This window comes from Lycorma delicatula, chromosome 1 (assembly GCF_047948215.1).
Source record: "Lycorma delicatula isolate Av1 chromosome 1, ASM4794821v1, whole genome shotgun sequence".
NCBI lineage: Eukaryota > Metazoa > Arthropoda > Insecta > Hemiptera > Fulgoridae > Lycorma > Lycorma delicatula.
In genome coordinates, this window is record NC_134455.1 from 145,344,295 (window position 1) to 145,359,901 (window position 15,607).

A 15,607-nucleotide genomic window follows, 5' to 3' on the forward strand; every position below is an offset into this window, starting at 1 on the left:
GACTCATACATAACACCACTGCCTACAAAAAATAAACCTATCCTCACCTTCCAGCTGCAGAAAAAACGACACAAAACCAAATAAGGCGGTGACAGTAACTATGAAATGTTATCGACATAATAAAAGTGCATATGAAAGATTAATAAACTAAGTAGTTTTTAAAAAGTAAAAACAGAATCCTTCAAGAACTGGTCAGTAACACTTCACTTTTACAATTATTTTTAAAACCAATCCCTAAGATATCAGAAATTGCAGATATACAAAAATCTAATTGCAAACCCTTTAAAATACTGATTTTTAGGATAAGATAATGCTACCGCTAAACGCCAACCCTATGTAATAAAAAAAGATCCCTTTCGACATGCCGGAAGGCGGAGGTAAATTTCACCGGTGCTAAGTGGGGCATAAAAAAGATTTGCACCTTAAAGTTAAGAAAAACTTCGAATTTATTCAATACGAAAATGGTTGCATGTGAAAAAAGTTTCACACGTTCAGCATACGACAAGCCAAACCTTCTTACAATTCCAGCAAAATTTTGGCCATCCCTTGCCGTAAGGGTTGGTCATTCCAAAACTAGTTTCTGACAAAAGTTTTAGGTAATATTCAGAGGACTAACGACCACCGATTCGATACTGTGCCTATTAAGAGAGGTATGATTTTTTTTGTCTTCGAAGCCACTTTTTCCACCCCACCTGGGCCAATGGTCAGTGATATCAGAGAACTTTACTTAGATAAGTTTTAGACACTTATCCAATGAATAGTAGGAACTTTAAACGAATTCGATATTTTATTTAATATGAAAGTTATAGCGATATTTTGTTTTTTCGCAAAAGCTCCCCCATTTCCACCCCCATACTCCGATTTTGCCCATTAAAGAAATCGACCGAGATTTTGGGTCTTGTATTTCAAGTTTCAAAGTTTCAAAGTGATTGGCGCAAAATTACTGCAGTTATAGTGTCCACAAGAGAGTGAAATATATATAATATACATATGTATAAATGGATATATAAACTTTTAAAGTGACGGTGGTTTTGGGGTCTGAGGATGTAAAACGCGAAAATATGTCGAAAGACGAATAACGGTACCCATTACAATAGGTAGTTTTCTTATGAAATCTACTAAAACGCCATATAAATCCCATCTGTTGAAAACTGATGTTTTCGAAACTATAACCTATTTGAATTGAAATCACTAGTACGCTCATCGTCTAGTGGACGTTATCAACTGGTGTGCGTGTTATTTTCAGTTAATCGAGCTGAAAAACAGGCGTCAGCATTGAAGCCACATACAGAATGCTAAGTACAATTAATATCTATTATGCAAAAGCTTAAATTTATTCATTAAAATGCGATTGAAACCAGGCTAAAACTAAAATACGCTATAAAATATTATCAGTTTAATTAAAATTAATTCAAAAAAATATTCTGGGGAAAACACGTATCTCACGAAAGTAAATGAAAAATTTTCCAAACTAATTGAAAAACTTGTTCAATTCTGTAAATACATTCGGTTCGGGTTGGGAAAATTACTTCAAAACAACTGAAAACATTATAAAATCCAACTTCTTGATAAGCTCAGTAATAAAAGGTAACTTTTTCTTTCATTAAGCATTCGACTCTACTGATCACTCCACCTGACTGAAAAAGTTGGAGTATCAAGGAATAAAGTGAAACCGTCTATAAATGAAAACAATAGCATTCGGTCGCTGATAAAACATGCTACGGGACGAAGGCATGTCAGCAATTTTCATTATTTTTTTTATATCACCAGTTTCTCTGGTTTTAAAAAATCTATTTTACGTCCACTAATCTTATGCAATATTAATAAACGACCTGATCACATTTCAGACGCTTAATATTTCGTATTCGCAGACTATATCCCAGCCTAATACCGATCAGAAAACGAGAACTTTAACCACCGGTTAAAAGAGACGTTAAACATGAACGTAAGCAGCCACTATTTTCTAAACGTCAAGCCGAGAAACGTTTTAAAGTATGGAATTCGCCAATTTTTTTTCAGAAAAAATTACCCGAGCGGTCGATTTTTACACATTTCAGAAAAATGTCTGTAACGTATAAACCTTTTTCTTTCTAGAAATAAAAAATATTTAAAATTATTTCACTTAAAGTAAATTTACAAGGATTAATTAAAAATATCCCAAAGTTTTAAGCAGAGATACTAATTATTCAAGATTTATAAACAACCGTTATTTCTCGCTCAATTTTTAATCTCTATTTCAATGAATTCCATTTAGTTTGATGGTTTTAATATTATTCATTTTATTGACTTACTGGCGGCTATTTATAACAGCTCGCAAATTCCTAGAAGGATTCATACTTTAAATATTTTTGTTCTCGGATGTTAATTTCATCTCAAAGAACGCCAACAAGCTCATATTGACAAATATTATTTTGAAAACAGAATACGGAACAATGACATATGTAGACAATCGGGCAAATATCGTATCTGTAATGGTAAACGAATATTGAAATCGTATAATTCCTAACAAAATAACTCATAATTCTATAAGCAACGCGACCGAATACTAAATATTCGTTGACATTTGCGAGTTCCCTTAAGCGAAGTAAGTCTACGGCCTATTGTACATTTACAGAACGTGAAAATTTAAATTCTGATGGCAATGGAGGGGAAATTAATTTATTTTACAGATATATTCGCTAGTCATTTTGCACTTCCGATGGTACTAGGAACCGATAATTACGTAGATCAAAGACTGACGAATGTTTGAAATTTGAGAAACTCTACATACGGTGCTCGATGACACCTTTCTCAACTTTAATTTAACTCCAATTATTCTGTACGCCATCTCGAGGCTTAATAATATTATTTTTTATATACAATATAAAAAAATAATTTCTTTATTAAGTTTGTTAATAACGAACGAGAACGACGTACAGTGACAAATATCGAATCCGAAAACCGAAAGCGTTCGTAACAAAGATGTTGAAGGCCACTATTACAAGCTAACGTCAAATAACCGAGGATATTTCAATCTGCACAGTCATCTACAACTTACTTCACTAACAATGTACGCACAATTTCGACGGTTTGATTCCTTCGCTATTCACTCTGCGATGCTTCACTGCAAACGTACATAATCTAAAATTAGTTAGCACCAACATACATAATACAACGAAACAAAAAAGGACGAAAAATTTGCGTAATTTATAAAACGAACCGATGAAATAATACTAAACTACGTAGATTTAAAAAAGTCAAATCAATGCCTACTACCAATTTTATACTAACAGTACAATAGGTTAACCTCAATAGACCGTTTTATGAACTCGATACTTTTTCACGGCAAAAAAGAACCGGTAATTATAAAAGAGGAAAAATAAATATCACTTTTCGTGTTGCAGATTAGAAAATCATGCAAAAGAAAAGTTCACCGCATCCATTTTACGAAGCGGAAGTGTATAAACAGAAAGAAATGTAATTGTTCACTTGAATTTACAGCTTTATCTATATAAAAACAGTACCAAGGTACAGTTATAATAATTTATAATTCGCGGCGATGCACGTAGCAGGCAGGTAAGGTAGCTAGCTAGTAGATGAATGAATAAGCATTACTAGCAACGCCTGTATTTGCTTTACGTTTATTTATCCTAGCTTATAAATAAAGTATCTGAAAAACTACCTTACAGTTTGTACAACAGAAGAACAAACCGTACTAACTGAAGAAATAAAATATTGGCCTTTCGTACGTGTTTAAATATATATATATATATATATACACTTTTGTTCGTAAACGTGATTTGGAAAAATTAATTTAATAATGACAACACATAATCAGTATTTTAATTTAAAAATACAACCTTTTTAAAGATAAAACGCATTCAATATGGTTTTGTTTCTCGTAAGTTTATGTTTTTGAATTATTATTTATCGTCATGCACCACACAAAACGTTATGTCATAAACAGCGAAATTGGCAGTAATCAAATAAGAAAAAAGGTGAAAAATAAGTCAACAATACTTGTTTTCTTTTCCTTTTGACAATCCATTATCATTATTATTATTATTATTATTTTTTTTTTTTTACAATTTTAACGTGCTCTTTGATCGTTCCTACCGTCTTTCACAAAACCCAATAACGAATCTGATAAAAAATAAAAGCAGAATAGTAAGAATTTATTAATATCACATCTTTGTACCGTCTATCTCAGAAACATTCTTCATTGAACAAAAACAGGCGAATGATCTGAGCATTTTTCCTCTTTTTTCCCACAAGGTATTTTTTAACCTCTTATTTATTCAACTTATTTTAATTCCGAGGTTAGAACAGACCACAAATTTTATTTTTAATTCGATATTGCATTACGTATTTTATCAAATAAAAAAGCAGAATAGTTTTGCTTAATAAATATTGAAGCAAAACTTCGACATGAAAAGTTGGAACTTATTAAAAAAACGTGTATACAGAGTAGTTTAACTAACGTTCATGTCGGACCCGACAAAACCAGAATAGATCAACGAAATACGTTAATATACATAGATATTCCGAACAAAATATGCATCGGAAACGAACATCCTTTTGATAATAAATAATAGCTTAATTTTTAAAATCTTATTACCTGACCTATGAGTTTTGTTTTTGAAAAACTAGCCATATTTATTCCAAAAAATAAAACGTAATGTTTACGAACTCATCCCTTCCTACCAGATTTAAATCCAACAAATATTCAAAGATTTCCAATCGGTTAAACAAAAGATTTCGATTCGTTCAGAAAAGAACAATCGTATCTCTCTCACCGGATCGACATAAAATGTAAATACGTTCTTTACTAAAAAATAAAGATTCTTTTTAACATAAGACAAATTCCATCGACCGAATGACTGCTGCCTTATCCACGAAAAGACAATAAGAAGTAACGTAAGCTCACGCGTAATTTCAACATTCTGTATAATCTACAAGTTTTTTGAATGTGTACTAGGGAATCTATAGTTATTACGTATACGCTCGATAAAAAAAAAATACCTACCGATGAAAAACAGGATATCCGGTTACGAATCTGATCTGTGTGATCTGTTTGTGATTTTTTTACGTGTCAGCCCTTTTGTGTTTGTTTTTTAAAAATAGTAATAGTAATTACTCCCGAACAGAACAGTTGCTTTTGTTACACACTTAAATGAATACCTTAAATTATCAGAAGCAAAAACCTAAAATCGATTGTTTCGCAGTGTAAGTCATTACACAAAGTCATTTTCCCAATGTTTGGAGTTCTTCAAACTCCAAACATTACGAAATAAAATTCACGAAAATGCAAATTTTTGTATGATTCCTTGAAGGAGCATATGAAGGATTCAATCGATTTACCGGAATATTTCTGCTATTAGAAGGGCTCTCAACGCTCTCACATTCTCTTATCAAAATCGCAAGAAAAGGTTAAAGAAATTCAACCGAATATATATCAGGATAAGGTAGAGATGAAGAAATCCTTATTACCACCTCCACAACCAGTCATTAGCAATAAAAAAACTATAAACACCGTATCCTATGGAATATGAATAATCTGATAATCTAGCTAGCATGAAAATTTGTCGTACAATAATAGAACAAAAGAGTCGATCACATTATCGGGATCAAGTATGAAGTAACTAATAGTAACGATCTACCTGCTGTAAAAAAAGAAAAAACTTAGTTATCAGATAATGCATTGTAGACACGTTATTTTTAATTGAATAAATAAAAAGTGCTTACATAACCAAAAAACACCTGATAACAAAAATTAAAAACAGATAATACAATATATAAAAACTTTTTTAATTTCAATTTACTATTTACAGGAAATATAGAGATTATTATTGCAAAAATGTTCGATGCCCGCTCAAGTCTCTGAATTCGACTAATTTCGACAAAACTATACGTATAGAGGTAAACATAAATAGGAACATAAGTAGGAATGTGTCAATAAATTTGTGTAAGAACATGATGGCTCGAGAACCGAAACGACGATCCGAACAAAATTTGAAAATAGCCAACTAAATTGTTCGATTTCTGGTTAAATTTTGATAAGACATTATCAGTTGGTTAGTATCTAGCGGAAAAAATTTTAATTTCAAAAATCGATGACTTTTTTCTCATTAAAATTTGAAGAATTATAAATTATAAATTCAACATTTACTTACGAATAGTTAAGTTGTACGGTTTTAGAAAAGGGTAATTACAAATTTGAAAAGCAATAAAGACAATAATTGTAATTATTACACGTGAAATACTGAGAGACAGAATTACACAATTGTTGTTAATGTTACATAATTTTTTAAACCTAAGGTCTCCGAGTTGATCATTTTCGATTTTTTTTCTAATAATTTATTATAACAATGGAATTTTAGTTAATTCCTAAACCCAACAATCGAAAATCAATTAATTTTCATTAATTAAGAATATTATTCTATAATTTTATACAAGGAAACATCACATACAAAGAGAATTATACATACATTATCATCAATAATAATAATAGAATGACTTATTTCGTATTGTACAAAGATGAAGTCATTCATTTAAAAAACGTGCCTTAAATGCATATAAGACATTATAAAACTTGTTTTTTCTCTTTTTTTTTTAATTTAAATAACATAGGTATAAACTGAATATTTTATATGTTGTATTTTTTAAACATTACCTTAAGCAGAACGTTTATAAATAAAAAAAAAATATTTTATTACGACGCAATTTACTAAAACGTACATATAAAATCAAACAAGCAAAGCGATGTATAAAAGTATTTTTTAATTTTAAAATAATGCATTAAAAACTAATCTTTTAAGATTCAAGTCCCTGATTACTTCGCATACGTCTCAAAATACGTAAGACATAAGTTTATTTGAAAAAAAATTCCTTTCGGCTCGCCGGAAGACGGAGGTAGATTTAACCGATGCTAAGTAAGGGATAAAAAAGATTTCCACGTTAAAGTTAAGAAAAACTTAGAATTTACTAAATACGACAATGGTTGCATGTGAAAAAAAGTTTCACACGTTTAGCATACGACAAGCCCCACCTTCTTACCATTCCAGAAACATTTTGGTCATCCCTTGCTGTAAGGGATGGTTATACAAAATGTTGTTTCAGACAAACGTTTTAGGTAATATTTAGAGGACTAACGACCACTTTAAACCGATTCAATACTGTGTCTATTAAGCAAGGTATGATTTTTTTTTTGTCTTCGAAACCCCATTTTTTTCACCCCATGGGCCAATGGTTGGTGATAACGAAAAACTTTACTTAAATAAGTTTTAGACACTAATCCAACGAATAGTAGGAACTTTAAAGGAATTCGATATTTTTCTTAACATGAAAGTTATAGCGATATTTTTTTCGAAAAAGCTCCAGCATTTCCACTCCCATGCTCCGATTTTCACCATTAACGAACTCCACCGAGATTTTTAACGAACTCCGTTATATTTTATGTATCAATTTAAAAGTGATTTGCGCAAAATTACGGCAGTTATCGCGTTCACAAGAAGGTGAAATATATATATATAAACGAATATATAAGCTTTTGAAGTGACGGTGGTTTTGGGATCTGGGAGACGTGAAACGCGAAAATATGTCGAAATATTCCGGAAGTCTAATCACGGTACCCATTACAATAAGTAGGTTTCTTATGAAATCTACCTAATACTACACATTTTTAAGGCGAGATGATCACACCTATTAATAGTTGTTATTAAAAAATACAAGTAGATTTTTTGCGATTCTTACTTGGTCACTACTACCGAACATCATTCACTACAGTTTTCCTCTTCAGTGGTAAACACACCGCAGACGTTTTTCCTCACTAAAACGATTAATGCAATATTTAACAGAATGTTTCTTAAATTTCGGATCGACATGAATCATCGGGGATTTTTAGCAGTTTCCAATGTCTTTAGAAATCGCTACTGCGCCCGGTCATGTTTATTATATACGCATGTGTGTATGTATAAAATTTTATCGGACGCAAATTTTAACCCATTTTGACGAAACTTACGGGAGTGATATAAACCTACCAGCAATAGAGCCCTATTGATTTTCAAGCGAATCTGTCACAGAAACCTTAGTTAAGAGCAAAAAAAGACCGACTTTTCGTTATTATAATTGGATTTCCACCGTTATATCACCACTGAATTATATCATGCACTTAAACCAACGCTTTCATGAAAAGTACAGCTCCGTTTAAGTATACATCAAATATATTAAGCTGATTATTTTAAAATGTGTTGTTTAAAAAAAATTATTTTTAAAAATATACCGACAAAAAACGCAAGCTTAATATTTAAAATTAAGAAAAAAGCAGTTACAAATATTTTAGAAAAAGCTTTGGTAAAATGTATTGCTGCGATCTGGGGTAATTGATTTACACTTAAATGAAGCTGTAGTTTTCATGAAAGCATTTTAGTTTAAGTGCATGATTTAATTCAGTGGTGACATAACGGAGAAGATCCTTATTTCGACCTTAAATTGAACAAAACTCAATAACGCTCAAAACCAATCTTCCTCGAATTTACACATGCACAACTTCAAACACACGATTACAGCATATCTAAATTTCAAAAAAATCGATTTAGCAGTTTTCGAGATTTTCGAGGCACAAAATTTCATGCATAGGCTAATATTTATACACGCGCGCGCGAGTATAAAAGAAAACCCTTATTTAAAATAATGGTATTTTGGTATTGCTAATACCTCGAAACATAAAGACCAAAAGTAATACTGCGTTTTTCTTCAAAAAGTTGTTAAAAAAAAAAGAATTGTTACATAAAAAAGAAAAAACTGGTTTCACTATAGTACTTCTTTAATTTCGCAAAATTCAAAATGTGACTTTTTGGTTTTAATAATAAAAGTTTTTTTTCATAGACTTTATTACATCAGAATTAAATTTTCTACACGTTTTGGTAACGAAATTTACGCACTAAAGCACGTGTTTTTAGATTTAAAAAATTCATCACAAAACTTTTCTGTTTTAAAATGGATATCATGAAAATTGCGGGAGATACAGTTCTAGGACCTATGTTACTTGATTTTTCAAGTAGAAAAACATAGAAACCATCAAGTTTACCCCTCACATAACGCCATAAAAATTTCAGTATGACCTCATTTCATCGGAAGGAATTGAAATCCAAACGAAATTTTTCGCTAACCGTAACTTGATAAGAAAGCGTTTTCGGAGATATATTTGTATAAACGTTTTCCTTATTTCAAGACCTAGATTCAGTCCCAAAATTATTACCTTTTTCCCCTGAATCACCTATACATATATAAATTTATATATGTATACTTAAAAGAAAACTATTTTAATAAAATAACTTATTTACAGTACAATAACTTACGTAAAAACTAATTTTAAAATATTTTATTAACACTTTTCTTTTTGAAAATGATTACAGCCAATGTTTTACACAGCTGACAATCTCCATCCCAGCCATCCCCCTGCCACCCCGACCACGTTAGTGAAATAGATTTCAGAAGGCTAGAGAGGTTACACGATTACAGCCAGTCGCTAAGAAAATTATATAAAACTTCGACAAGCAGATGGATGATAAATAAGATGTAAGAATTTATGTATCGGGAAAGTTTGAAGCAGGTTGACGTACAAAAATAACGCACTGCAGTGGTAAATTTACATGCATCTATAAAATTATGCAGCATAGTAAAATAAATCGCTGAATACCTTAACTTATCCTAAACCCCTAAGAATTTTCAAAAAAACATTTTTAGATAATAGATTACATCGATGCTATAGCTAAAATTGATCGATTCTTTATACAAGGTGGTAAAACATCAAAGAAAAAAAATCTGCCAGTAATTAATACGTTAAACACACACACACACACACACATATATATAATCTCGCATATGAAACGCGAAGTATACAAGAAAAAGTAGACACACGTTATGAACTGATCGCTAGCATTCTCATTATTATATACCTTATGGAGCACCAACACAGTTAACGAAGGAAGTAAGACAATTCTTAGATGAAAACATTATTGGTAAATGGACTGGACCTAGAGGGCCGTTAAATTGGCCACCTAGATAGATCACCTTAATCCCTTAGATTAATGTTTACGAGGATGGATGAAAAGCGAGGTATACAAGTAAAAAGAACACACGGGACAGCATTTTTCTTGCTATGTTGTTGGTGAGGCCTCATTAGGTGTGACTTGATTCTCAGAATGTTTTAAGTCATTGCCCATCCCAGCAGGTCAATTAGGTCTCGAGTTATTGCAATTTTCGTGTCTTCAGCATTTTTCTTACAATTTTATTATATAGGGAGGATATAAAAGTAATTAAACCGCACCCGCGAGCGCGCCGTGATGACAATACAACTAACGTCAACTTACAATTAAAATATAAACGTTATTTGTAACTGAAGAAGTGCTCTTGATCGAAACCCACTGAGTAATAAATATTATTTATCGAACAACTTCTGTAGGCAAAATGTTTCCTACTCAAATACCATTTCGGGAAATATAATAATCCACTAAAAAAAAATTCCTGTTAAGCAGGATCTTTTTCCAGCAGATATCAATATAACAAAAAAATATATATATATATATATCCTTCGTTAATAAACAAAAAAGCGTGTACGCGTGCGCGTAGGTAAGAAAAGCGAGTTAACAGTAAAAACAATATTATACGTGAATCGTAGATGCTCAAACGGTAATTAACAAAAGAAATAAGAGAAGGAAAAGGAAAGGGATTATTTTCACAGTTTAACTAAAGCGACACACTCCAGACAAAAATTCGAAATTTTAAATCGATGATATATTATAGACAAACTTAAGATACATAGAAAAAACTGCTAAAAATGTGAGCAACGTTTTAAAGACAAAATTCATACTACTGAAGCTCACATATCTATACATTTTCTGGAAAATATGTGCACAAACACACCAAAAATATTTAAAATTATTATACATTATGTTACAAATAAACGTTCATATTAATAAAAAAAGATCTTAAAAAGGAAAACATACGAGAAAAGTAGAGATGCAACGAAAAAATAACGCGCCTTAATACCAAATAAATAATCGAATGATTGGACTCTTCCAAATACAGATGTATAAATTAAATTCTGAACTATAATGTATCATTCAAACGGTATAAAACAACATAGTAATTCCAACAAATTAAATGTGTTCATCATTTATTTTTTTTAACGGCATTACAATACGATTATGCACGAACATGAACTCGTAAATATATTGACATAGAAAAGAGCTCGGCAGTATAGCTAGTAAATGTACATTCGCGCGTGTGCGTACACACAATTATACAAACAGCTTAATTGAATTCAACAATTTTTTATAGAATACAAAACCGATAAGCATAAATAGGCCAGACACCTTGTTTTTAAACAGATGATTCATTTTGAAAAATTACCTCCGATATCAAAATAGCAAGAGCACATCTAACGAATTTTCTGTATATTAAAAATTTGTTAATTTTAAAAATGTTTAATTCACACCTACATAATTCTCAGGGAGTAACGACCTAGGTAATTTTATATAACGCTACATAAACGTAATGAAGCGTAAAACACACATTACTTTTATGTCTACTCAAAACGATATAATTTATAATCTAGCTTCGTAATAAATGGTATAAAAACTTTTTTCACGATAAAAAAGCTATAGAACAACAAAAGAGATACCGCACAACTTTTTAGATAAGATTAATTACAAAAGTATATAAATTACTTATGTAATATCTTAGTGTACTTTTAAAAATAAAGAAATATTTTAAACATACCTTAGAATACAAGAACACGAGATTGATTGCGGTAAACGCTTTGGTCGATTCATACGATAGAATACTTATATGAGAGTATTATAGTTTATATGTCGTTGATCAAAATTTGCCGGAGGAAAGACTAGATATTTTTCATAACAGAATCCTTGAATGAAATTTAGAAAATACCTTAACATTTATTCTGATTTTTGATTCATCAAAATTAGAGAAAGTTACCGTACCGAATAGAAAATTTAATTTTTATGTAAGACGTTAACAGGTAAATTAGAAGAGCAGAGGAAGTTTTATTATGTAAGGAATACTTTCTATGCTATATATTGCAGGTATTAAAATACAAAATCATACGACCACTGCAGGAAATGAAAAAAAGTTACTCACGACCCTTCAAAGGGGAAGGGACACGGAACGTCTATTGCCCAGTACATCATATATTACGTAAAATTTATGATGTTTTAAGGAAACAGAGTAGTGAAAAAATCGTATTATACCATTACATTCGATCCAAAATAAAAGTCGATCGGTTCCTCGGCTAAACACTTATTTAGTTATTTTTTAATCTGGGTTCAAACTCTTATCTGTATAAGTAAATTATGTAAAATTTTAAAGTTGTAAACGACGGTACGGATTGGTGATACGATACTTATCATCCGTCCACAAATACGATTATGAAAAAATGGTACACAGATCGATGATGCGGTACCGTTCTTTTTTTCAACGTAATGTTCTACCAAATGTGAACATAAATCAACTTTAAACAAAGCACCAATGTTCACAAAAGTAAATAAATACACACATATCACTGTTTTCTTATTGTCGCCGATATAAAATTTCAATAAAAAGAAAAAACTCTAAAGCGACAAATTATTAACTAAACAAACTCTATAAGTTAAAAAAGAAGACATTTCCGATGGCAAATAAATATCACCGACATACAGTTCGCAAATCTACGTATGTATTTTAAAAACACATTCACACAAGTTAAATTTTTATAAATTTAAGCGTGAAAACGATCTAAGTTCACGTCGGCAACGGATAAAAATAAGATGAAAACAAATTTTTCAGAACCACGTGTACTACATCAAATGGACACGAAGATTATCCAAATATACTCGTAAAAATAACAAAGCAGAAGAAATCATAAATCATAGGTAAAAAAAAAAAAAATTTAATTACGGTACAAAAAAAAATTGATGAAACACACTAAAATATGAATAAATTTTATTCATTAAGGACCTTTTTTTCTTTTCTTTTTTTTGCTTGATGAATTAATTCATAACAGAAGCTTACAGAGGAGCTTGTACGTGGGAATATGGAAATGGAATTTTGTAGCGTATGAAAAATACTTTGTCTGATCGGGATTCGAACCGGATGAAGAGTCAAGACAATACCACTCCGCCACGGAGATTGGCGTATTTTATGAGACTTTCATTAAATTCAAACAGTGTCGATTATAAAAGGGTGTAAATGATCAATAAATTTAAATAATTACACCCGTAATGTTCTTAAGAAATAATAAGTTATACGAGATAAACTATCAGAACTACCGATCCAACATACTTTTATCGTTATTAGAAAGTTGTAAAATTAACATAGAATAAAACATTGTATGTTAATAATATTCGTAGAAAAGAATATAAAAATGCAGGATTCTTAAACAAACAAATACACTTTGTAGAATTTCTACAGTATTAAAACAGCATATCTTCAAAAATTCAAAAAAAATAAAAATATATTAAGATCATAGTTTTTATAATTATAAATATTTCATGTTTTATTCTTAATCGACTGTTTCATTTGCCGCGAAATATGCGTTTACACTCCATTAGTAATAAATTATTTTACATTATTTTTACCTATTATAAAAAAAAAACAATCTAGGCAACGACTATCCCAGCAGAAAAAACTTAATAAAGGATTTATAATTAGTTTATTAGAACAAAGTAAAAAAAAAATCATGTTGACATTATCATGCACACAGTTAATAATAATTTACAATACTGAAGAGCTATTGATCGGGATATTGTTCTCGAGAGAGGATGATGCTGACGATGACTACCGTAATGGATTATGTCGGTTAAGAAAGTAAAATAGTCGTCGCATAGATTCATGTCCATAGTTGGAGATGTAGCACGGCCCAGGACTACTACGTCACAACTCTTTACGGCCCACACTGGACTTCCAAGACGCAAGGACACAACATAAAACATATTCAGGCGATACAATATAATGGTGGGGCAACAGCCTACACCTTTCGTTGTTTATTTCTAATGCTACGACCAACTCCCACAATCATTAAACACACACACACCAGGGTGCATTAGTTCTTAAGGAAACACGGTCCGGTTAATAGAATATGGGAGTACATTTTATCTCCCGCCTAACTTAGTAACAATTTTAATTTTACAATGTTTTTGTTGCAAAAGAGATGGACAGTATAAAAAGAAAGTTACTTGGGAAGAAACTCAACAAGAAATTGATTTTTTTAAATTAAATATCAGGGTAAAGAAGCCTCCTACAATTACTTCTCATCAAAATCGCCGAAAAAATTTAACAGTAAAACGTAATTAACTACGCATTTTTTTTTTAACATTACAAAACGTTAAGACAAATTATAATGTAGGTGGAACGGATTCTCTGAATCTAAGAACAAAAGTCACGAAAATACCGATTACTCCTCGTGTTTAACCTTTCCTCGATCTTGAAAGGCTAAGCATCCAACAACTGGAACTTACATTCTGCGCCCAAAATCCATGGATATTTTTATAATTCGCTTATTATAGCGATTTAAGTCAAGTACGCTTACAACATGATAAACAATGGAAATTAAAATAAATATCATTATTTAGTTTTTTCCAAAGAAAATGTGAAAATCTATCGGTTTTTAACTGTAAACAGATTTTAAGCGGCAAAATAAAACGCCTTAAATAAATGAAAGTTTCACAGTAAGCTGTATTAATCGGAAAACTATGTATCTTAATACACTAAAGATTCGCTTAAGTTTATACGTAACGATTAAGAAATTGAATTAAAAGGTAACTACAGACTACTAACGATTTTCTTCCATCCTTACAAATCGGCCAACAGCAATAGCAACGACATAGAGTTACAAACTAGAAACAACAATAATAATAATAATAATAATAATAATAATAATATACCTTATGTTTGTCGGCCTGTAAAGCCAGCAGATCACCAGTTTTTCCCGGTCGATGATACACAGATCCGATGCTAGCATGTCTCGTCATTCTTTCGGATACGCTTTTTTCCTCTCCACGACTTATTGTCGTCGTTCTACTTAAAAGTCGAGTAGTTACAGTCTTCGTACCACCGCTTCTCTGCGCTCTTCGATCTTCCTGTCTGGATGATACCAGGGATGTGGCCAAATGCCGTTTTGTATGAACTCTTTCGAGATCACAATCCGCGCCGTCACCGCCTTCCACAAACAACCTACCGCCCTCCCCGCGCACAAATTTATACATCGACGACATGATGCGTAGTTTAAATTCATCCGGAAAAGACAATACAAGTTATCGTATCATTTAAGTTCACAACAAAACATTTTCATCGGCATTTCACAATTACGTTAGACATTGTTCGCTAAAGGTCATCACCGATTACGCATTTACCTATAGCAAATATTTAGTCTAAAAAATTCATCAGGCAATTTTTTTAAGCTATCATTAATAAACGTCACTGTATTTATTTAGAGATAAATCATTTTTTTTAATATAGCAAAGAACAGGCGACGGCTAAAAAAATTATGAAAATTTAGTAAGTTCGCTTTAAACGATTCACAAAACAAGAATTAAATTTAGCGTAAATCGAATTTACCATCGTCAGAAGT

At 31.2% G+C, this 15,607-nt stretch overlaps 1 protein-coding gene across 31 annotated transcripts in view; it reads right to left on the reverse strand.

Annotated features, from left to right (window-relative positions):
- Positions 1-15,607, reverse strand: part of shot (dystonin-like protein short stop) — a 644,960-nt gene that overhangs the window by 344,840 nt on the left and 284,513 nt on the right. The window contains exon 1 of one of the 31 annotated variants that reach the window (XM_075363662.1): positions 14,922-15,456. The exons of the other annotated variants lie outside the window; for them this stretch is intronic. Within the exon in view, the coding sequence (XP_075219777.1) occupies positions 14,922-15,251 (330 nt within the window). The 5' untranslated portion in view covers positions 15,252-15,456. Of the gene's footprint in view, positions 1-14,921; positions 15,457-15,607 lie in introns of those variants that run through there. 31 annotated transcript variants of the gene reach the window in all.